This window comes from Bos grunniens, chromosome 3, assembly GCF_055505025.1.
Source record: "Bos grunniens cultivar Pamir isolate PY7600 chromosome 3, Bosgru_T2T1.0, whole genome shotgun sequence".
NCBI classification, from domain to species: domain Eukaryota; kingdom Metazoa; phylum Chordata; class Mammalia; order Artiodactyla; family Bovidae; genus Bos; species Bos grunniens.
In genome coordinates this window covers 92,756,796-92,781,461 of record NC_141167.1, presented here as the reverse complement: position 1 = coordinate 92,781,461, position 24,666 = coordinate 92,756,796, and the positions used below count along the sequence as shown (strand labels likewise).

The 24,666-nt window shown below is 40.3% G+C and overlaps 1 protein-coding gene across 2 annotated transcripts; it reads left to right on the top strand.

The window, feature by feature from the left end:
* AMPD1 (adenosine monophosphate deaminase 1) lies at positions 1-23,748 on the top strand. 2 transcript variants are annotated; one of them, XM_086391998.1, is made up of 16 exons: positions 1-95; positions 1,378-1,389; positions 5,596-5,776; positions 7,582-7,747; positions 10,777-10,942; positions 14,036-14,255; positions 14,708-14,837; positions 15,893-16,087; positions 16,369-16,500; positions 17,209-17,372; positions 19,237-19,363; positions 19,546-19,709; positions 20,586-20,706; positions 21,381-21,554; positions 21,725-21,835; positions 22,197-23,748. In XM_086391998.1, the coding sequence occupies exons 1-16, from the start codon at positions 74-76 to the stop codon at positions 22,353-22,355; spliced, it is 2,244 nt and encodes a 747-aa protein (XP_086248124.1). In that variant the 5' UTR covers positions 1-73; the 3' UTR covers positions 22,356-23,748. The 2 variants fall into 2 exon arrangements, with proteins under 2 accessions (XP_086248124.1, XP_086248125.1); XM_086391999.1 differs by lacking the exon at positions 1,378-1,389.
* Positions 23,749-24,666: the final 918 nt, after the last annotated feature.

The window sequence follows — 24,666 nt, the reverse complement described above, 5'->3', positions numbered from 1 at the left end:
AGTGTCCGTCAGTCATCCCTCCAGTGTCGCGTCTCTTCCTTTCCACTGTGCTAGAATACAGGATCCCAGCACAATGCCTCTGTTGAAACTTCCAGGTAGGTGTGCAAAAGTGTTTGGAGAGTTCAATTCTTTTGATATGCAATCGTTCCTTTAACTATCATTTCAGGTCTGGGACTCCTTTATTTGGGGTTCATAGTATTTTTAATTAATACACTTCAGGAATAGACAAGGCGGGGTTTTCAAAGGGTTTCTGGTTTTTAGTTTTAGGAGGGAGGTAATCTTCTAAAACTGTATCATGCAGTAGCATCCTTAATGATCCTGGTAGAAAACTATGTAAGATATTTATTATCTACTCTGTTAGTCTAAACAAAACCTGTGCTGCCACACTTCTGAGAAGGGTCATAAATAATGTCTTTAGCAATAGTATTAGCTGAAAATCATGAGAATAACAGCAGTTTTAACCCAATCTGTATATTCTGATGGTTCACAATCCAGGTTTACACACAGAATAATTTTCAAAATAATAATAAAAGTCTTTTTCATTATAAAAGTAATACACGATTCATGTGAAATAAAAGAAATTTCACTGAAAAATAAAAGTGATAAACACTCATTTAGAGAAATTGGGAAATCTAGAAAAGGAGTAATTTTTTAAAAACCCACAATCCCCATCATCTAAAGATAACACTTTTAACATGTTAGTGTTTTTCTTTCAAACTATATTCTTTGCAAGTGTAAAGAATTAAAAAGCACACTCACAGTTGAGATTATATTATACATGTGACTTTGTATCCTGTCCTTTTGGCTTCACATGATAAACTTAATCATTTATCATGGAAGTCTAAACATCATTTTAAATGGTTCTATAATATTTCCAATTTTCTTAACCAATCCCTAGGTTCTTTATGATTTTTTAAGTATAAATATGCTCTGACAATAATATTTGTACCTAAGTTTTTTCCACACTAAGGATTATTTCAGTAGAATAGATTCTCAGAAATAGCTGCTTGGTAGGTGTTACTTAATTGTTTACCAAATTATCTATTTTCATTTACTTGCTACCAGCATTGTATAAGATTTTCCATCCCTCTTGATCATGTTTTTAAATCACATTTTACAAAGAGGACTTCTTTAAAATTATAAATTTAAAGAGAGAAGTTAGGAAAAGAAAATGAAGAAGTATATGATGACTACATCCCCAGGGTTTTCTAATGGCAGCAAGTTGTAGGAAAACGGAAGAATGAGCTCTAATAACACATCCCACCACCCCCCTTCCTTGTACCAACCTACCTATTTCTATTCCAAAGCACTGATTAGCAGCCATGATTTCTGAAAGTTGTTCACATATTTTATCTTGTTCTATTTTACTTCATACAGCTGAAGGAAAACGTGAGTATTGGGGCTATTTTCCCTGCCATTTGCCAAAGTATCAATATTTTAAGGATACTATTCTTTAATTCAGAAATATGGATATTTTTCAGCAGTGTTTAATAATGATATCATTGAAAGCCAACAAAGATTTATAATGACCATAGATCTTCCAAAGCGTAGCAAATGAACTCATGGATTTTCCTGACTCAAAAAAAAAAAAACCTACATTTTTGAAAAAGACACTTAGACATTAGCTAAGGGGATTTACTGAGTCCTGCCTGAGTAAACCCTCTCATGGTGAATTTTTGTGATTAGATAACATAAAATCCCATTTTTAAAATAAAATTGTAACTTTTTATGTATGCTACCTTCCATCTCAAATCAGACTTGTCCTTTGACTGACTAATAGTACTCATGATGCCTCTGAGTTCCTCTGAGATGTGATGTGGCAGATGAGAGGCCTAGGACCCATCTTTCCTACATATTAATAAAGCACTGCTGAGAAATAAGCATGTTTTTCTGGACCTGTTGGGTGAAAAAGCAAGCATGATATTCCTTTTCTCAAGAGTCTTGCACTTCCCATGTTAATAATAATAATCCTCGACTTCTGGATAGTACTATGTAGTTTCTTGTTTAATCTTTATTAAATAAGTCTCTGAAGTTAACATTATTATTATTAACATTCCTCTTTTATGATGATGAGCATTGAGGTTCCTAGTGATGGTATGATTTGCCCAAGGCCACCCAGCTGTCACAGACACTTTCCCCACTTGTAGCCTAGGGTCCCTTCTGCTTCACCACTCTTCTTGTTTCGCTCCTCTCATCTATACTCTATCTAAATGTGGATGTCCTAACCTCAAGACATTGCCACTCAGATGTTCCATTATCTCAAACATGCTCAACAAAGAACTCCACGATTATCTATACAAACCCAAGGGAGCCCATAAATTAGGTTGTCACCCAATCTTATCTACTCACCTTTTGAAATATCAGTTTCACCTTTTTCTTTCTCTAATCACCACCACTCCCTAAAGTATTTTTGGAGGGCAGAGCTCTTGAATTAGGAATCAGATTTCAGCTGTGTTACATGAAGGTAAAACAATTGGTTGATTTAGTGGAAGGAAATATCAACCGTATAATTTTTGGTGTTAATGTAAGCTACTTGTTGAGAGTAGAGTTTCTACTTTTCGACTGTCTATAGTGACTTAGGGAGATACAACCTTAGTAAAAACCAGTGTTTAAAGACATGAAACTAATAGACGTGTGCGGTCCCAAATAATGGATGCTTGTTTTGGAAGAGCCAAGTCTCGAGCAAGTAGGATTTGGTCCTTGGGGCTCTGTTGCCATACTGTACTTCCTGAGGCCTCCAACAGCTCTGCCACTGACCCATCATGACAAATCAGTTGCACACTCATCTTCATCCTCCTCCTCATCATCATCATAGCCAACTGGCCTATTTCCATTTGCTCTCCATGGTGCATGAAGAAGTCTCTTCTGACTTCTGCTTGTCATTCATCCTTGAGGTGCATGTGCTTGCCTGTGACGCTGCGGGAGGAATGATACTATTTCTGGGGAACAGTTGGCTGTGGGATGGGGAGGCATTCTCAGGCCATCAAATGCGTCTACTTAGTGTTTTGTTTGTTCCTTTGTGGATCATGGCGCTTGCCAAAACAGTAGGCATAGCATCCAATGATGCTTTTTAGTTTCAGGAAGTGCTTGAGTTTAATGAGACAAATAGATGCATGAAGTTCAGCCAACATAGTGGGCTTCTCCGTTACCCTGCTGTGACGAGCCAGGTTTGAAAACTGGCTGACCTGACTGTCAAGAGTTGGTGAAGTTATGAGTCAATCACTATCATTTCCAGTGTATGCTTCAGCCTATACTAAGCCATACCATTTATCACTTTCTTAATAACCCAAAGCTAATTCGAAATACTAAATATCTGTCTGATCAATGCTACCAAATCATATAATTCAGTTTAATCTGATGTTTTATTTTCCTTTAAAAAATGCTTTAAAAAAGCAAATTCATAGACATTATCTCACCTGATGTCACAAGAGCCTTGTAAGGTTTGTAGGTAATAGTATTGCCACTTTATAGATAAGGAAACTGAAGCAGAAGAAGGTGTAGTAATTGGTAAGTACAGAACAGTACTTGAATACATTACACTTACCTAAGTTATCATTGAAAATGTGTCATTTTGGAGACTTGTATAGATGTCAATGGGGCAAGAGTGGGGGGATCTATCTTTATGTCTGCAGTTTGCTTTGTTATTACATAAAGAATGTTTTTGTCTGCTACTATTGCCCCAAATATTTAACTATATGCCATTCTCATTATTTGCTCCCTGCTCTTTTCTGGAAATACCAAGAGATTTTTACAAGTATTGGGTTGACTAGAAAGTTCGTTAAGGTTTTCCCTGAGACCTTATTGGGCCACCCCAATATCAGAGGTAATGACTACTCAGATGGAAACAATTGGGTATCTGGAAAATAGAATGGAGCTTAACAGAAAAGCAGATACTTGATGGCCATCACCACCCTATTCAATAAAACTGGTTCTCTTTTCTCCTAAAAGTCTTGGGGTTATTCATTGCCAAGCTAAAGATCATTCTTCCACCCATTGTAATTACAACATGTAAAAGTAAAATTGGCATTCCGAAGATCATTTATTATGGAAGCTACATGTCCACAAGAAATGGGATTCCCAACACTGGGCAGTAAATTTTAGTGACTCCCTCCCCTGACATCACCAAGATGTGAGGATTTGAAAAAAATGAGGTTGTGATATGTGACAGCAACACAATTTCTGTCTTAGGAGGAAAAAAGGCTCTAAAGTACACATTTATTTATCAAAACTACTGATATCACTGGCTCTCTTTAGTAAGAAAACACCAAAGATCAACAACCCTACCACATCTTCATTTTACTTGTTTATTTGTCCATGCCCTGCAGCATGCAAATCTTAGTGGCTCGATGAGGGATCAAACCTGTGCCCCCTGCATTGGGAGCCCAGAGTCTTAGCCACTGGACCACCAAGGAAATCCCTCCACATCTTTAAAACCATCAGAAAAACTCTACTAACCTAATGAGAAGGACTATGCTGCAAGGTTACTATGAAATCAAACTTAGTCCCACCAGAAACAGGTGATCTTAGGTGCTAATCATATAAGAGCCCAATCCCATCTTTCAGTTCAGTTCAGCCACTCAGTCATGTCCGACTCTTTGCGACCCCATGAACTGCAGCACGCCAGGCCTCCCTGTCCATCACCAACTCCCAGAGTTCACTCAAACTCATGTGCATCGAGTTGGTGATGCCATCCAGCCCTCTCATCCTCTGTCGTCCCCTTCTTCTCCTGCCCTCTATCCCTCCCAGCATCAGAGTCTTTTCCAATGAGTCAACTCTTCTCATGAGGTTGCCAAAGTACTGGAGTTTCAGCTTTAGCATCATTCCTTCCAAAGAAATCCCAGGGCTGATCTCCTTTAGAATGGACTTGTTGGATCTCCTTGCAGTCCAAGGGACTCTCAAGAGTCTTCTCCAACACCACAGTTCAAAAGCATCAATTCTTCAGCGCTCAGCCTTCACAGTCCAACTCTCACATCCATACATGACCACTGGAAAAACCATAGCCTTGACTAGACGGACCTTTGTTGGCAAAGTAATTTCTCTGCTTTTGAATATGCTATCTAGGTTGGTCATAACTTTCCTTCCAAGGAGTAAGCATCTTTTAATTTCATGGCTGCAATTCCATCTTTAAGATTCTCCTAAAGTGTGCTGTGGGCTTCCCTGGTGGCTCAGACAGTAAAGAATCTGCCTGCAATGCAGGAGATCCAGATTCAATCCCTGGGTCAGGAAGATCCCCTGAAGTAGGAAATGGCAACCCACTCCAGTATTCTTGCCTGGGAAATCCCATGGACAGAGGAGCCTGGCAGGGTATAGTCCATGGAGTCACAAAGAGTCAGACATGACTGAACGACTAATACTTTCAAAGTGTGCTGTAAGAATTTGACTTGTGATTCTGAGAATGAATTTCCTAGCTACCCACACAGAAACCCACTAAAGAGAAAATAGGCATTAAGCTCCATGAAGTTTCTGGCACACTTGTCAGACAGCAGGGCAGACATGTCTCCAGGGCAGTCCTTACATGTGCCTTACATGTAGCAGAAACTGTTAGATGAGTTCTGAGAAAGTGCTTGAAGACTAACACATGAAAACTTCTTCTAGCTATTGATGATGCAACGCGTAGCTTTGCTGAAAAAGTGTTTGCCTCTGAAGTCAAAGATGAGGGAGGCCGTCACGAGATTTCCCCCTTTGATGTGGATGATATCTGTCCAATTTCTCAACATGAGATGTTTGCTCACATGTTCCACCTGGAGGCTCAGTCCACCCCTACAGAAACCAGGAGGTAAGTGGTGTAAGGGGAATGCTTCGCACATTGGGACACGAGGAAGGGGAAGTGTCAGGACCAATGGTTCACTCTGAACGAAGATTCAACTTGGAGGAAAACTCTGCCAGAACTAAAAATCCCCCCCGTCCACCCAGACACACACACATACACACACACACTATACCCTAGGGCAAAGTGACAAAGACTAAAAAAGAAGAAAACAATGGCCTTCCTACCTTCATCCTCATCTGCCTTTAGTTGAAGCCTCCCTATCCACCCAAGCCCTATCCAGGTGGCTCAGTAGTAAAGAATCTGCCTGCGAATACAGGAGACATAAGAGACCTGGGTTTGATGCCTGAGTTGGGAAGATCCCCTGGAGGAGGAAATGGCAACCCACCCCAGTATTCTTGCCTGGAAAATTTCATGGACAGAGGAGCTTGGTGGTCTACAGTCCATGGGGCCGCAAAGAGTTGGATACAACTGATCACACACACATCCACCCAAGCAAGAGGAAATGATCTACCATGTGATTATTGTGGTTATTCCAAAGCAAAGTGGGTGATGGGTGCTGTCCACACATTCAATTTCCACACTATCAGTGTAGAAACTGGAACTCAAGAGCCTCATCTTCAGACTCTGTTCTTAGTCGACCTTACTGCTGTGCTTCCTGACAGGAATCCTTCCCTCCGGCCAGTCTAACCTCCTCCAGGCCTCAGGGATACAGCCCTCTATTTTCGCCCTCATGTCCTACCCATCCTATGCTTGCGACTCATAGTTACTGCCTTCCCTGAACAGATCCCTCTCCGCAAACTCTATTTTCCCTTATTTGAATCGCTCTAGTACTCACTACCTGTTGCTGTGTGCCGCAGTTTAGTCTTCAAACCTATTACTGACCACTTACTTGGAACTCCCTCCTCATAGTACTCCCCTCACTACCCCACTCCCCGCTCCCAGCCAGCTTCACTGGGAAAGATTGTTCTGCTGTCCTTCCCTTCATTGTGTGTCTTTAAGGAAAGAACAGGCTTCCCTGGTGGCTCAGCTGGTAAAGAATCCACCTGCAATGCAGGAGACCTGGGTTCTATCCCTGGGTTGGGAAGATCCCCTGGAGAAGGGAAAGGCTACCCACGCCAGTATTCTGGCCTGGAGAATTCCATGGACTGTATAGTCCATGGGGTTGCAAAGAGTCGGACACGACTGGGCGACTTTCATTGTCACTCTCGAGGAAAGAACAGTAATCCACCTCCTTTAGTATCCCCTGTAGGACCTAACACAGAGTATGTATCAAAGTAGAAACTTAATGCAGACATGTTGATTTGAGGAAGTAACATTAATTAAGCAACTTATAAGTTCCAGGTATTATGCTAAGCATTTTCTAGACATTAAATCTCACAGAATTCTTATATAGTAGACATTAATACACCATTTTTTTAGATAGACAAGTTCACAGAATTTAAGGGACATGCACAAAATGGCACAGGTACTAAGTGACACGGCCTGTGCTTATGCAACACCCAGACTGGCTGTTCTGCTGGGAGTGGGCAACACCCAGACTGGCTGTTCTGCACTGTGCAGAACAGTGTCTTGCTGGGAGTCTTCTGGTATATCCCCTAAGGCCCACTATTCCCAGGTATTCAGGAAAAGAGGAAGACTTAGGTGACACCCCCTTCCATTTGGTTAGATCCTGTTCCTGACTCCCACCCTACATTGAATTTTCACTGTTCGTCCTCAAAATTGTTTCAAAATAATAAAACATCAAATTTATCACTATGAAACTCCCAATGAAGATAAAGTGAAATGTTTTTATTTTTCAATTTCAAACTCAGGAAAAGGCGCTTCTTCGGACGGAAGACTATTAGTTTGTCCGTTCCACAAACTGAAACATCGTCCACCAAACTGTCCCTCATCGATGAGTACATTTCTTCGTCTCCCACCTACCAGACTGTGCCTGATTTTCAGAGAGTGCAGATCACTGGCGATTATGCCTCTGGGGTGAGTTGCTTTTTGCCTCCCAGATGTAGCTGCTGGGAGATACTCAGCTTGATTGTCTCAGCTTCTTTTCTTCCTCCCCTCCCTTTTGAAGGTGTCAGCTCACTTGCCCTTTGTTATACTTCATTATCTCATTTCAATAGCAATATGCTATGAATTCGGGAAATATTTTATTTTACTTATTTTTGGATGTGCTGGGTCTTCATTGCTTTGCACAGCTTTTCTCTAGTTGTAGCAAGCAGGAGCTACTCTTCGTAGCTGTGAGCAGGCTTATCCCTGTAGCTTCTCTTGTTGCGGAGCACAGTCTCTAGGCACTAGGGCTTCAATAGGTGCAGCACACGGGCTCAGTCGTTGCAGTTCTTTGGCTTAGATGCTCTGCGGCGTGTAGAATCTTCCCATATCAGGGATTGAACCCGTGTCCCCTGCATTGGCAAGTGGATTCTTATCCACTGTGCCATCAGGGAAGTCCAGAAAATTTTATTGAAGTATTGCTGATTCACAATGTTGTGTTAATTGCTGCTGTATAGCAAAGTGATTCATATATATATATATGAATATACTTACGAATATATATTTTTCCATTATGGTTTATCACAGGTTATTGAATATAGTTCCCTATGTTATACAGTAGGATCTTGTTGTTTACAACATGCTATGACATATTTCTATTTTGCTTTGATCATCTCACATAATTTCTCTTTATCTCATTTGCTTGCCCATGAGAATATGCAGTAGAATGTGGCTGCATATTGTGTGTTACAGAACATGTGTTACAGAAAACAGTGGACAAATTTTGGCAAAAGAACCAAAGAGAGTAGCTACTGATCTAGTCTCACTGAGGTATCATAAAGCAAGACAGGGAGCCTCAGGAAGGCATGGAGGCTCTTGGTGGAAACATGTACCCAGAGCAGACCTAGGATGGATAGAAGGGCTGCAGGTAGCATAAACCAATCAAAGAAAACAGCTCAGGAGAAAGAGAGGGAGAAGAGGAAAGAAGCGTGGAGAGACTGAGAAAAGAAGATGAGAGAGGGGTTAGAACATTCTCATGGGGTTATTGTTCTTCGACCAACTGTCCTCTCCAATTTCATTGCAGATGCTTACACAGTAGATTACTACTTGGAACAGATACTAGTATGCCACAGAGATAGTAAACTCATGTTACAAACAACTTGATCTGCCTGTCCTGTCCAGAACAGTTGTTCAATTAATAAATCTTTGCCACATGAGCTTGCAGAATCAGCATCATATTGGTGAAACTTCTGTTTAGCCATCAGTCTATGCTCCAAATATAGTTTTAATGACCAGTCCTAAGCCCTCTTATCATGTAACGGATCCACTTAATGTCAGTCCCAAGATATTTAAAAGTGACAGAGCAATCTGAGACAACCTAAAGGGGTGGGGTGGGGTGGGAGGGGAGTTTAAGAGGGAGGAGATATATATATACCTATGGCTGATTCATGTTCATGGCAGAAACCAACACAATATTGTAGAACAGTTATTCTCCAATTAAAACTAAACCAAAAAAGTGACAGAGCAATGAAATGGACACTGTTTTTATTTGTTTTCTGTGTGGTAACATGTGTGCTCTACAAGTGGCAGAAATTTTAGATGCTAGATAATTGAAATGAAATGTTTAATAGCAATTTGGAAGAGTCCAAAGTTCCATAAAACCACCAATATTAAGAGACAAACTTGATCCCTATGTGCTTGGTGGAAATGAAAACAGGAATGAAAAGAAAGAAGATGAGAAAAAGGACAAGGTTCACAGAAGGTGGGGAGTAGCTTCTTCTCCTATAAAAGCTGGAAGGCACCTGAAACCTCGGCCTAGAGTTTTTAAAGAACCAAGTATGTGGCTACACCTGTTGGCTGAAGGTGGCTAAGCTGTTGAGCTGCACTTCACCTGGTCATGGTCTGTACCTGACCATAGTCTTCACCTTCATAACTGAACAGAGAGGTAAAGGGGGGAATTAGGGTTCCCAAGGCCTCTCATCCCAGATAAACAACAATTCAATGTTATCAGTCCTTATTGCACACCTCCTTTGTGCCAGGCACTGTGTGCTAAGTGCTGAGGATGCGAAGGTGAATAAGAGCCAGCTCTTGTCCTCAAGGAGCTGATAGGTAGCCTGTTAGATGGCAAAGAAACAAACATGCCCTTGGAAGCAGATCCCTTAGACCTAGTACCCCTGTCAGAATCTCTTGGCTAAGGTCAGCAGGTCTTTAAAAAGAATTCACCTGTTTAGGATCAATAGCTGGACCTCAAACCATCAGGGGCAACCTTATGTTGGGGTTGGTCCCAGAAAGTCGTCAGGCTCTCATGATGAGCATGTAATGATTTCAAATTACAACTTCTTGGGCATGCCAGGCCTGGCTGGGAGTCAGGTATGGGGCAAGAGAAATAGACCAGTTTAGGAAATTTGCTGCAGTTCTAAGAAATTTTTACTCTAGAATCTTTCTATTTGTAATTCCAGATTAAATTCTCTTTGAAACCATCCCAAAGAATGAGTTCTTACAGGATGATGCTCTGTCTCTAGCTACAGAAGGCAGTGTGTGCATGGCAGGGTTTGAAGGCCATGTGACACCTTATTCCTCCCCCAGTATTTCCCACACTGACCAGCAAGTGGTTTGAGTTCTCAAGTTTGACCAACTTTGTCTTTCAGTTGAGGTACTATCTTCAGAAATGCATACTTAAAATGTTTGTTTGTCACCGGGAAGAAGTATTTTCCATGTTAGAATGGGTTCTTTTCATCATATTTGTTGGATAATTGCTTATATCTAACAAAAACCAAAAACAAACACAGGACTTCAAGGAAAGACTCATAGGACAGATATGTCTTGGTAGAAATAGAAGAGCTAGAAGAACTTCTGAACCTGCTCCTGGAGGGAGACCCAGGGTCCAAGTCAAGTGAGAAGCAGCTGGGTGGGCAGGGGTGGCTCAGCAGGGCCAGCTCACCAGGAGAGCTAGAAGATGCCAAAGACAAGCTTTACCCACTTCTGCAATTTTTATAGGTGCTACTCTGAAATTTTCTTGGTAGGTTACAGTTGAAGATTTTGAAATGGTTTGCAAAGGTCTTTATCGGGCATTGTGTATACGGGAGAAGTATATGCAGAAGTCATTTCAGAGGTTTCCAAAAACCCCTTCCAAGTACCTGAGGAACATTGATGGTGAGGCTTGGGTAGAAAAAGAGAACTTCTATCCAGGTAAGTAATTTTCTTATATAATTTCTGGAATATAGTTTGAGGTTTAACTTGTTATTGTTCAGTCGCTCAGTCATGTCCAACTCTGTGACCCCATGGACTGTAGCCCACCAGGCTCTTTTGTCCATGGGATTTCCCAGGCAAGAATATTGGAATGAGTTGCTCTTTCCTTCTTCAGGAGATCTTCCTGGATCAGGAATCAAACCCAAGTCTCTTGCATTGGCAAGCAGATTCTTCACCACCAAGCCACCAGGAAAGCCCTTAGGTTTAACTGCTGCTGCTGCTGCTAAGTCGCTTCAGTCGTGTCCGACTCTGTGTGACCCCATAGACGGTAGCCCACCAGGCTTCCCCATCCCTGGGATTGTCCAGGCAAGAACACTGGAGTGGGTTGCCATTTCCTTCTCCAATGCATAAAAGTGAAAAGTGAAAGTGAAGTCACTCAGTTGTGTCCGACTCTAGCGACCCCATGGACTGCAGCCTACCGGGCTCCTCCATCCATGGGATTTTCTAGGCAAAAGTACTGGAGTGGGGTGCCATTGCCTTCTCCGTAGGTTTAACTACTAATGATTAAATATGCTCCCATGGTTTTAAGTCTAAACCATAAGTTCATGGTTTATAAACTTAAGGTTATAAGTATAAACAATTTGAAGTATCATAGTCACCTTCAGCTCCATCCTCTCTTCTGCCCCAAAATGCCCAATTATCTGATTCAGTCTGTATAATATCTCTCAGAAACTCCTCTTTTCACCATTCCCCAAGCCTAAGTTTAGGCCCATATTTCTCTTTGTCTGGATCATTGCAGTGGCTTCCTAATTACTCTGTTAAATGCTAATCTTGTTCTCTCTCAGTTCATCCTCATTTTGGTACCAGTTACTATAACACAAATCTGAGCACATCCTTCTCCTGACAAAAGTCGTTAATGCCTCCCCCAACAAAGTTAAGTCCAGTCTTTAGACTGGCATTCAAGGCCTACCACTACATCTGGCTTTCTTCTGTTTTTTTTTTTTTTTTAATTAAACAAAAAATTTTTTTTGGCCATGCTGCACAGCATGTGGGATCTTAGTTCCCCAGTCAGGAATCAAATCCATATGCCCCCTGCAAGTGTGGAGTCTTACTTAACAACTGGACTGCCAGGAAAGTATATATCTTTTATTTGTCTATTACTTATTTATTTTTGGACTTTCACACTCAATCTATTTATAAACTTACCTTCTTTACTCCTTTGAACTTTTTGTTCTGGTTGGAAGCCACTTAGTCCAGCACATTCCTGTGCCTGTGCTGTTCCCATGCTGTTCCCTGTGCCCACTGCCCTTCCCTGCACTTTTTTACTATGTGTCCACATATCCAGATCCAATGTCATCCTTCAAGGTACTGCCCAAACGTGAGCATTTCCTGCCTTCCTCTGACCTCTGGATAAAAATAATGCTATTGACTTTCCATAGCATTTTATTTACATGTCTCATTTTTTACTTTCTGTCTAGTATTAAGTACATATTTAAACATAATCAAATTTTAATAATTTCACAATTTAATAATTTCCATAGTATATCATAATTTATGTAATCAATTCCTATTTTTAAGCTCTTACATTTCCAACTTTTAAAAATTTATTTCCAACAAGGTTACAATAAGCATCTTTATCATTAATAAATCATCTTTGTGTAGTTGCTTTTTATCTTTAGGATTAAGCTTCTAGAATTGAAATTTCAGATGAGGCAAATATTTAAGGTTTTTTAACTATCAAACTATGTTGTTAAAGATTTCCAGTTCTAGAACCTCCTCTCCTTAATTCCTTTTATTATTAAAATCATATTAAACGTGTGTCCAGCTTGATAACTGGATTGGTTTGTTCATCTTCTATAATATTGACATTTAGGTTGCTTATCTCACCTTTGTTTCTCCTAAATTATATTTTATATCTCTAGTATATTTAAGTGTAAGTATTTGAAAGTTGATATTTGACACAGTAATGTACTATTTTATTTCGTGTTCCTTATCTCTCAGCTTTGTATAGAAAATATGCAAGCTTTTTCTTTCTATATTATTTTTCTTACTCTGACCTTTTAGTCATCACTTGCAAACAGCAGATTTTCTGATGCCTTGGACACATATTTATTTAAAGTAAAAGGAGTGCTCTAAAGGCTATAACAATGTGGAATTTGTCCTCAGCTTTCTGAGGTTGAAATTGTTAGCAGTGGAAAGAAGGGGACTTTCATCCACATTATCCCTTCTCAAATCCTTTAGCAAAAATTGCATGTGCTTTACAAGGTGGAAAATATAAGTATAATAAGAATTACGTTTAGAATTTATTTTATATCTCCATTTGTATTAAAACCACTCTAGATGGAGAACAAAGGATTTTAGGGCAGGGAGACTATTTTGCATGATACTATGAGAGCAGATACATGTTATTATTCATTTGTTAAAATTCATAGAATGTGCACTACCAAGAGTGATCCCTAAGGTAAGCACTCTGGACTTTGGATGATAATAATGTGTCAGTGTAGGTTTGTTGATTCTAACAAATGTACCATTCTGACTGAAAATGTTGATAGTGGAAAAAGCTATGCACGTGTGAGGATAGGGGTATATGAGGACTCTGCACTTGGTGCTCAATTTTGCTGTGAACCTAAAACCACTCTAAAAAATTAAGTCTATTAAAAAATAGCCATTCTAAATAAAGACTGATAGAGACAGTTTAAATAAAGGAAAAGTCCAAATTCTACTTTTTAACTCTATTTTTATTTCTATGCAATCATTTCATATGTTAATAAAATACTCTATCAGGAAGACTTTGGTAAACAACTTTATTAAATAATTAAAATGATTTGTAAGTAGTATAGCAAATTAAACAGCATTCTAAAGAACTTGAAAATCATTTTTGCACTAGATAAAATGTCAGGCTTATTTTATACTACTAAATTAGTCACATTTGAAAAATAATGTAAACATGAACTTTAGCTTAGCTTTGGATAATTACAACTTAATGACGTACAGAATTGCAAACAAATGAAATCTTATAGTATTTAACTGGCTATTTTTATGTGGTTATTCATTCTATATGCTGATATATTATTGTGTATTTTATTGAAAAAGTCTTTACCCCTCCTGTGAAGAAGGGAGAAGACCCTTTCCGAACAGATAACCTCCCAGAAAACCTGGGTTATCAGCTCAAAATGAAGGATGGTGTGGTTTATGTCTATCCTAACGAAGAAGCAGCCAGCAAAGATGAGCCCAAGCCACTTCCTTACCCAAATCTGGACACCTTCTTAGATGATATGAATTTTTTACTTGCTTTAATTGCCCAAGGACCTGTGTAAGTGTTAAGACCTAAACTACTGCTACTGTTACTACTACTGATGGTAAGACTAAGGATTTAAGAGCTTACTATGTTCAAACACGCATTAAACGCTTCATGTGCATTATTTCTTTCACTCTTAATAATCATTGTATGAGGTGGATATTTTTTATAACTCTAAATTTATAAGCTGAGACTTTGATGAGTTAGGTAATTTGCCCAAAGTCACACAGGTGGCTAAGCCAGGATTCGAACCGAAATCTTCCCTCATTGTTATTTATGTCCAACCTTGATGAAAAGATTAAGTCCTTGGAGCCCAATGCTTTTCAAATTAATGCAGAATAAGTCAGTTCCATTTGGAAACAAACGTAATTGTTTATGGTAAAGGTGATAAGGGTACTGATGGTTTTGAAATTGTGTTCCTTAAATGTCTGCAATTTTTTACAATTATGTGATTTAATTTTTCACAGTAAGACCTATACCCATCGGCGCTTGAAGTTTCTTTCCTCCAAGTTCCAGGTCCATCAGATGCTCAACGAAATGGATGAGTTGAAGGAGCTGAAGAACAACCCCCACCGGGATTTTTACAACTGCAGAAAGGTAAACATGTTTGCTGCTCAGAGATCATTCCTGGACAAAAACATTAATGCAATTATTTCTTGAACAGGATAAGAAAGATACTGTTTTTCTGATTAATATAAAATTTCTACAGATTCAGTGGAATTTAGTGAAAGCAAATAGATTATGTCTAAAAGATGCAAATGCCTTTCCTACTGTTTTCCACAGACAGGGTTACCACATTATTGCCATAAAAGTTATACTTGTCATCAACAACAAAAATAACAAAAACAAATAAAACCTCAAAAGCCACTCTTCTAGGATTTAGAAGGCATTCATTCTAGTCTTTTTCCTTCTACTTCCTGACTGTAAAACATTGGGGGAAGTGATTAAGTATTTGTGAGTTTTGGTTCCCTCATTTGTAAAATTGGAAAATATATCTGCTCAATCTAGCTCACAGGAGGATTGTGAATATCAAATGATCCAAACCTTGAGGAAAACTAATCAACTAGAAACATTTTGAAGATGTACTCTGATCATTTAAATGATTGCAAGGACGTGGGGGTAGGAAATATATGAACAGAGATTTGGGACCAAATCGTGGCTCTGTCATCCGTATAAGCTTGGGCAAATTGCTTAATCTATCAAAACTTCCACTTATAAAAATTGTTCTTATAAAAGTACCTAACTCATAAGTGTCATCTCTTTACCATGGATGCATTATTTCAATCCTTTCTCCCCTTGGGGCTGAAAACTCTGGCAACTAGTTCACTTCTGGCTGTGTCTCAGGGGTGGAAAATTGTCCCCAAGAATTTTGTGTGGATCAAATGTACGAAGTAAATTGGATATTACAGATATGCAAGAGAAGCAGGCAATATTATTTCATCCAGCCTAAACGTTCACATTCTTACAAGGGCACAAAAAGGTGCTATGTGTTCATTCTTGCTTGACCACCTATACCAACTGTCAGGTCACACCCCTATCATTTACTCCTTTCTCTTAGCACAGCGGGATTTGTGGGCACTGTAGCCTCTAACAGAGCAGCATAACGAAGCATTACAGATTGTTGGTTTTTATTGACCTGAATGTACACACAGGTGGACACTCATATCCATGCAGCTGCTTGTATGAACCAGAAACATCTACTGCGCTTTATTAAGAAATCTTACCAAATTGATGCTGACAGAGTGGTCTATAGCACCAAGGAGAAAAATCTGACCCTAAAGGAACTTTTTGCTAAATTAAAAATGCATCCCTACGACCTGACTGTTGATTCTCTGGATGTTCATGCTGTAAGTTGATGATGTCAGTTTCATCTAATACTCAGAACCCACATGCATTTCTCCTACAAACACTCCCTTCTCAGAGCTTTAACCATGTGGGCTTACCATGCTGACAGAAAGAACCCATGCACAATTTCAAGGTTCTCTCATTGTCAGCTAACCTGTATTCCATTCTTGGAGCCCGAGCCCTTCCCCTCATACCACGCCCTGGTTCCTTGCAGTCATTCCCTAACTCTCTGTGTCCACGCAGCTCTCATAAGCATACACTTGTGTTCTGTTTCCTGATGCAGGGACGTCAGACTTTCCAGCGTTTTGATAAATTCAATGACAAATACAATCCCGTAGGAGCAAGTGAGCTACGGGACCTCTACCTGAAGACAGACAATTACATTAATGGGGAATATTTTGCCACTATCATCAAGGTGAGGGGGAACCAGCCAGATCTACGGTACCTGGCCTGATTCTTAGGGAGGGGGAAGAAGAAAGGGAGGGAAGGAAGAAGGAAGCGGGGAAGGAAGCAGGGGAGAAGAAGGGGAAGGAGAGAGGAGGCGGAGGGAGAGTGCTGTCACTTGGGTCAGGCACTACCCAAACGAATGGCATCATTTCTTGTGAAACATCCACTGTAATGATATTTGAAGACCTTGATTCCTAGGACAGAGAAGCTGAGGGTGTGGATTTGGGATTAAGGACCTGGTTCTTCTAGACTTTTGGAGTTGTAAGTTCGGGAAGAGTCAGGATCAGAACCCACCCTGATCTTCATGACACTTGAACATTAGGAGGCAGGAATGACAGATGCAGTTGGGAGATGTGTGTTTTGGGAGATAAGGGTCATATGAAAGTTGAGTTTGTTTGCAGCAGTGCCTTGGGATTGCATCATCTGCAGTCTGACGCTTTCTGTCTGTGGAGTCCATCAGGTCCCATCAGTCTTTCACTGCAACTAGACGCCCCTCACCTCTCGGTCTCCTTAAATCTTAGCCTTGATAGTTTTCCTCTGACTTCCTTTTTCATAACCTCTGTTCTTCTTAGGACCTCTAGGTCCTAAGAAGTTTCCTCTCCCTAGACCCCTAAGGTTCCTCTCCCTAGACCCCACAGGTATAGACTCCTGAGAGACTCCTCTCTTGGCTTTGCAGGAGGTAGGTGCAGACTTGGTGGAGGCCAAGTACCAGCATGCCGAGCCCCGCTTGTCCATCTATGGCCGCAGTCCTGAGGAGTGGAGCAAACTCTCCACCTGGTTCGTCCAAAACCGCGTCTACTGCCCCAACATGACATGGATGATCCAGGTCCCCAGGATCTAGTACGTAACCGCTCACTGGAAACCCTAACGCCTGCCTCATCCCACCTGCCCTCACCTCCTCCACACGAACAAAGAACAGGCAGCACATCTGGACAGATACAAGCTTTGTTGATAGCACTCAGTGCTGGGTCTCCAGAGGGTGCCTGGTTTTGTCCACTCTAGGTTTAGCACTTTTAATCACAGACAGGAGTTAGGAAGATCATTTCAGTTCAGTTTTCTAACCAGGTTGTTTTTTTAAACAGGGCACTTGATGCAGATCACAAAATAACTTACTAAGAATGATTAAAATTTAGCTAGGAGAAAAACTACATACACTTTAGTATACGTTTTCTTTCTCTTGGTCCTCTTCTCTGTGTCCAGCTCCTTCTTTCCCAAGCATGTCTGTACTGGGGTGTAGCTTTCTTGTATCAGAACTTCAACTACTGTCTTCTGATTATCTTATCTACGAGTGCTCAAGTTGTCCATAATCAATGAATATTTATCAATGGTATTATCACCTGCTGATTACTCATTGCCTTCAGGAATATTCATATCCCTTATTTTCTATCTAACTTAAGTGTTGATGTATTGTCTGGCCATCTGCCTCTGTGTTCTGTGTGCCCTGTGACAATGTAAGAGCTTTATCCTCTCTCTTTAGCCAAAAAAACAAAGGAACACTTTAAAAAATTGTTGTTTATTATTTTATTTTTGGTTCCTCTGGGTCTTCGTTGCTCTGTGTGGGCTTTCTCCAGGTGCAGAGAGAAAGGGCTACTCTCTAGTTGCAGTGCGTGGGCTTCTCATTGGAATGGCTTCTCTTGCGGCAGAGCACAGGTTCTAGAACACGTGGTCTTCAGCAGTTGCAGCATGTGGGCTCAGTAGTTGTGGCACATGGACTTAGTTGCCCCAAGGCATGTGGAATCTTCCTGGCCAGGGATTAAACCTGTGCCCCCTGCATTGGCAGGTGAATTCTCATTCACTGTACCACCAGGGAAGTCCCAAAAGAGTAACTTTTTGAATGGAGTAAAACTTCCTATCTAATATCATTAAGACAGAGAGGCAGTAAAGTGTGGTGGTTAGAAGCATGGGCCCTGGCCCTGGGCTTGGCTATACTTGAATCATGACTCTACCAGTTACTAGCTGTGTGACCTTTGGCAAGTTTCATGACCTCTCTGTGCCTTAGTTTCATCATCTTTAAAATGGGGTCATAAGGGTATTTAATTTATTGTGTTGTTATGAGGATTAAATTAGCTAATACTTCTGACCACTCAAAAGAGTGGGTGGCAAATATTGAGTGCTGTATAAGAGTTTGTTAGATTGCCTCTGGCTACAGCACATCAGAGGTGTTCTTGATAAAGTGTTTCATGTTCACCATCTTGTATACCACACACAAAAAAATCATTGACCCTTTCATGACATAGTTCCCATGTTCTTCATTCTCTACCTGGCCTTAGCTGTGAGGATTTAATTTTTTTTTTTTTTTTTTACCACAGAGCATTCATAGAAGATACAGTATAGGTTCATGTGGTCCAGCAAGAAATTTATACCTCCTATGCCAAAACTAAGGTCCCCTGGAGAAGGAAATGGCAACCCTCTCTAGTATTCTTGCCTGGGAAATCCCATGGACAGCTGAGCCTGGTGGGCTACAGTCCTGAGGGGTCACAAAAGAGTTAGACACAACTTAGAGACTAAACAACAACAAATGTCAAACCCAAACTGCATCCTTCTTTATGGGTAACCAAGAAGAAGGTACCAGGTGGACCTAAGATGGAAACACTAGGTCTTTTCTTAAACAAGGCATTTGGCCCTTTGCTTGTCTTTGGCCTTTACTTTGAACTATCAGTCCCAAAATCTTCTCCTCCTAAATTCTCTTCATTCCTGCCTCTAGTGATGTGTTCCGATCTAAGAACTTCCTTCCACACTTTGGAAAGATGTTGGAGAATGTTTTCATGCCAGTGTTTGAAGCCACCATCAACCCTCAGGCTCACCCAGACCTCAGTGTTTTCCTCAAGCACGTAAGCATGACCCTGTGGGCCTTCCTAAAGCTGCACAGGAACCAGCCTGCGTACCTAGCTGTGATGAATTCTTGATGCTTATCTCTGACATTTGGTCCTTGCCTCCGGGAGCCAAAAGTCTGTCTGAGGGCCGGGTCTCTGCTTTCAGACTAAATCCATCGCCTGTTCATTTTTCCTGACAGATTACAGGCTTCGACAGTGTAGATGATGAGTCCAAACACAGCGGCCACATGTTCTCCTCCAAGAGCCCTAAGCCCCAGGACTGGACCATGGAAAAGAACCCATCTTACACTTACTATACCTACTACATGTATGCAAACATCATGGTGCTCAACAGCCTGAGAAAGTAAGTAGATGAGAACTGGAAGGAGAATCTATCTGACACACTTCTTTCCTCATACACTGGCACCCTCGATGGTTGAGGGATGCTGCCACTTGGCCCAGAGAAGAAATTTCTTCCCCTTGACTTATTCTTCAGTTTCCTTACTTATTTGAGGAGAGGGGATGGACATTTTGGAGTCTTCAGTAACTTTCACAATTCCTTTTCTTTGGAAGTTTAGGAATCTACACTTATCACTGTGCAATTTATGATAAAATTGCATACTTTTTGCCCATCTTGGTATATCTGAGCAAGGAAGAAATATAGGACTATTATAAGGGAGTTTCTGGAAACCTTTCCCCCCTAAAGTGTGAGTAGCAGAAAAAATGACATGGTGATATTGGTAAACTTTTGGTGGTAACTCAAGATGTTTCTGTTCAGGTAATCAAATCTTAACTTTCCTCCATAACCTCATATCCTATATTGCCTCTTTTCCCAAAAACTCTGTGTTTTAGGAAGAGGTTTGGGGCTTCCCAGGTGGCTCAGTGGTAAAGAATCTGCCTGTCAATGCAGGAGATGCAGGTTCAATTTCTGGGTTGGGAAGATCCCGTGGAGGAAGAAACGGCAACCCACTCCAGTATTCTTGCCTGGAAAACCCCCGTGGACAGAGAAGCCTGGTGGGCCACAGTCCATGGGGTTGTAAAGAGTCGGACACGACTGAGTGACAAAACAGCAAAGATTATGCATTGGAATTGTCTGGTTTGCTGAATCCTTTGGATGCCCCACTTCCTTTCAGAGTGTTAATTTTTCCTACCAGATTTTCTGTAAATCACTTTAGGCCCAGAATGGTTGTCAGGTTCTGGTCAGTCACCTGTGATTCCTATAATAGCTCCATCTCCCTAGGGAACGAGGCATGAACACGTTTCTGTTCCGACCTCATTGTGGGGAAGCTGGAGCTCTCACTCATCTCATGACAGCATTCATGACAGCAGATAACATCTCTCATGGCCTGAATTTAAAAAAGGTGAGTTGAAAAAAAAAAAAAAGGTGAGTTGGAGGCTCTCTTCTCAACCTGAACTTTTATGTGGGAGCAAGAGGGATAGCTTTTTTCCTCCTTATCATTTTGTCATAAGTCATTATCAACACTGGAATCAAAATAAAGGAGAGCAAAAAATATTTTTGAGATTATTTACTGCATTTCATTTTACAGAGGCCTGGAGAAGTAAAGGAACTTGCTCAAGATTACCTAGCTAGTCAGTGTCAGGGAGGGGTTAATGCAGATCTTCCGACTTTTACTTTAGAGTTCTGACAAGGGATAGATGCGAGGCAGGTTGGCCTACCTTCAACTGGTTTTTGCCAGATTTCATGTTGTAGCATGTTTCGAAATGCCTCTTGTGAGAGTCAGAACTTTCTTGTAGAGAAAAAAAGTTTCACGGTGAATTCTTTTGCCTAAGATAGACCATTAACTTAGACAATCAAACAATCTGGTTTGACTCAATGCTTCTGAAAACTGATCTCATAAATTTATTCTAAATAGTATTTACATTTAAAAACTATTCTTTTATACAACAGGATTTAAAGAATAGGTGATAATTTTGTTGAAAGCCAAAACCTGAAGTAGATCATGGGGTTTTAACATTTCTAGTTTGCATACCTTTTCCAATATTTTAAAATATTTTTTTCACTTTTCCTTTTCAGAGTCCTGTGCTACAGTACTTGTTTTTCTTAGCCCAGATTCCCATCGCTATGTCGCCATTAAGTAACAACAGCTTATTTCTAGAATACGCCCGAAATCCTTTTTTAGATTTCCTCCAGAAAGGGCTAATGATCTCACTGTCTACAGATGACCCAATGCAATTCCACTTCACCAAGGTACACATATGGAATTTTGAGCAATTAAAGTATATTTTGCTGAACTGTTATTTACCGTCTAGAATTTTAAAGTTGAATCAATGATATTTCACTATTCTTTTGTGCAGGATGTGCGTTATTTCTTTTAATGCATCCCTTTTTCTTTCCCTCTTTTAAATAAATAACCCAAGGAGCCCCTAATGGAAGAATATGCCATTGCTGCACAAGTCTTCAAGCTGAGTACCTGTGATATGTGTGAAGTGGCAAGAAACAGTGTTCTGCAGTGTGGAATTTCTCATCAGGTAGACCTGCCTTTGACTGATTATCCTTCTGAGTCTGGAATTTGGTAACCTGGATATTGAAAAATTAGTTGAAGAAACACTTGTTGAAAAATTATTTCAGGAATCATGTGCGGTTACTAGGGACAGGGTCTAGAAAGAATTATTCTTTCTCTCTGGCCAGGACCTGTGGGCAAGGAAGATAAAATACACTTATTTCTCAGCAGACCATGCACATTGAGGCACTGGATGAGTGCGCTTAGTGGTTTATTGTTTTCCTCTTGCCTGCAGCTAATATAAGGAAGGAACCTTGTGGAGGATGTAATTATTGTCCGTATCAGGGTAAAAAGTGACAACAATCATTCTGTTTCCTTTTTTCTTATAGGAGAAAGCAAGATTTCTGGGCAACAATTACCTTGAAGAAGGCCCTGCTGGAAATGATATCCGAAAGACAAATGTGGCCCAAATCCGCATGGCCTATCGCTATGAAACCTGGTGTTATGAACTTAATTTAATTGCTGAAGGGATTAAATCAGGAGAATAAAACAAACAAAATAATGACATGGGTGAGATTTTCATTGTAAGGTATAAATAGCAATGGTTACTAGTTATCAAATCCCTATTATAAGCCAAAGATTGCATTAGATATTGACATTATTTCATTTAATGCTTTGCACAACTTTATAGATATTATTGTCCCCATTTTGGGGAAGATAAGTAAACTGAGATTAGTGACCTATATAAAGATATACCTAGGAAGAGGTAGCAATGGAAACCTGGGTTTGTCTGACTCTAGAGTCATGACTTTCAGGCAAAATAGTTATTAAGGCAAGGCAAAAATACAAGCAAATGATTAGTTATAGGGAGAATGCAGGCTTTTGGTTTACAGAATGGAACTTGCTAAAGGCATTTAGACCACTGAAAAGTCCTTTTGACAGGATACAGCTGAAGAGTGACTTTCTTAGACAAAAACAGAAGTGGTGTAACCCAATGTAGAAAATCTGTAATTATGAGTTGTTACGGAGAATTTATCTTACAAAATGATTCTTAGTTTTAAGAATGTAATTCACAATTAAGTTATACTCAGCAGTAGTGGTACATTTTAAATGATTTTATTTACCAAAAGAAAAGTTACACGTGTAACTTTTTAGAATCATTCCTGTTACTCAAGGTCAAGTGGAATTCCTATTAACCAGACTATACTTCTATACACACACAGTTGTGTTGCCATCTAGTGGTTGGGCTGATAACTTCATTCACCTTATTCAATAAACAATTACTGACCAAACATCTAAAATATCAGTCTGGTACATACCTAGACAGCAAAGGTATAAGGAATAAGATCTCATTCTTTTATAGACTACAACTAGTATAAAACTGTTCACAGCATGAAGTTACAGCATGAGTAGGTACAAATGTGAAAAGGAACATTTTGTGAAATATCTTAGAAAATAAAGACATTTCAAAAGGAAAAAAAAAATTAAAAGCAAATTCCTATATGCTTCCACATTCTGTACAAGTGGTCCTAAGCATAGGTGTGATTCCAACAACATGTTTGTACTAGCCCTGGTGTATGAAATCTCTCCCTGGTTTCTGAAGTTGAAGTTCTCTTTGCTGAGTATTTTTAAGTCCCTTAGACAACCTGATTTTTCTTTTACCTTGACCTCTTTGTTACCAAAATAATACAAACTGCCAAATTAAACTTTCTATTCTCAGATTTAAAAAGGCATGAACTACCATTATGTATATCTCCATCTTACCCATGAGAGGGCAGTAGAATACATCCACGTCATTTATTACATCCATAGAGAGGATGAAGATGAAGATTTGGTTTCATATTTAGTACTTGGAATTTGATCTACTCATTTTGGCTTATAATCTTCCTGAATGCAAAGTCTGGAATAAATCTGAATTTTGAAATAAATTTCAAAACCACACTATTTTAGCCCAACATTTTATCTTAAACAATTGTTTGGGGAGTTTTCTAAATACACAAGGATTTTTTTGGTGGTGAGGGGGAGGGGTCCGATCGTTGTTCAAAATTTACTGCAAACAATATTCACATTTATTTCCTCATTGAGAAGTGATTAAAAATATGTCTTGACATTCCTTCCCTCCCCTCCCCCACCATTATAGAAGATAATTCCTGTTTTATTCCCCATAGCTCATGGTTTCACAACGGTTTGGGATATGCAGCTTTTACTCCTTTGGCTAAGTTGGCCTGTGACAGTCATCTGTGATGTGTGACCAAACACCGCTCTTTCTGGTCTTCTATTTTGGTACCTTCATGTGAACAGTTGTGGGAAGAGTTTGGTCACCAGATCCAAGAGGCTCCAGTGGCGTGGCGCGGGGTAGGGTGGAATCGGGCGGGCCCAGGTGGGGTGGGGTAGTTAGCAAGTGCCTGGGAAACAGGCTCAACTCATCCTTGACTAGCAGCCTTAGTGAAACTGGGCTGCTGCTCGCAGTAGGCACCGCGCCATGCACATACCTGAGGATGAGCGTGTTGCAGGCGCAGCGCTTAATCATGTCACAACAGGGCGTGGGAGCCGACCTCAGGCACTGGGAGTATCAAAGGCAATTCTGCTCTGGGATTTCAAGCCTCAAGTGTCGGGAGCGTTATATTCAGCTGTACATTTCAAGTCGGGGCTGTATTGCAACTGCCGGAGACATTTTTGCCCCCCTGAGCTCAGCCTGAGAAATGATGCTGCTCTTTCACTGGAGACACCAGGCCTTCTACATTCGTTGGCAGGAGACAGTACGGTTTCCTTGAGTGAGGTGCCATTTGAATTTCTTGATTAGGCTTTGTCTCACGGGTAGCTGTGAAGAGTCAACATTATGTAAAGTTCTTGTCCATC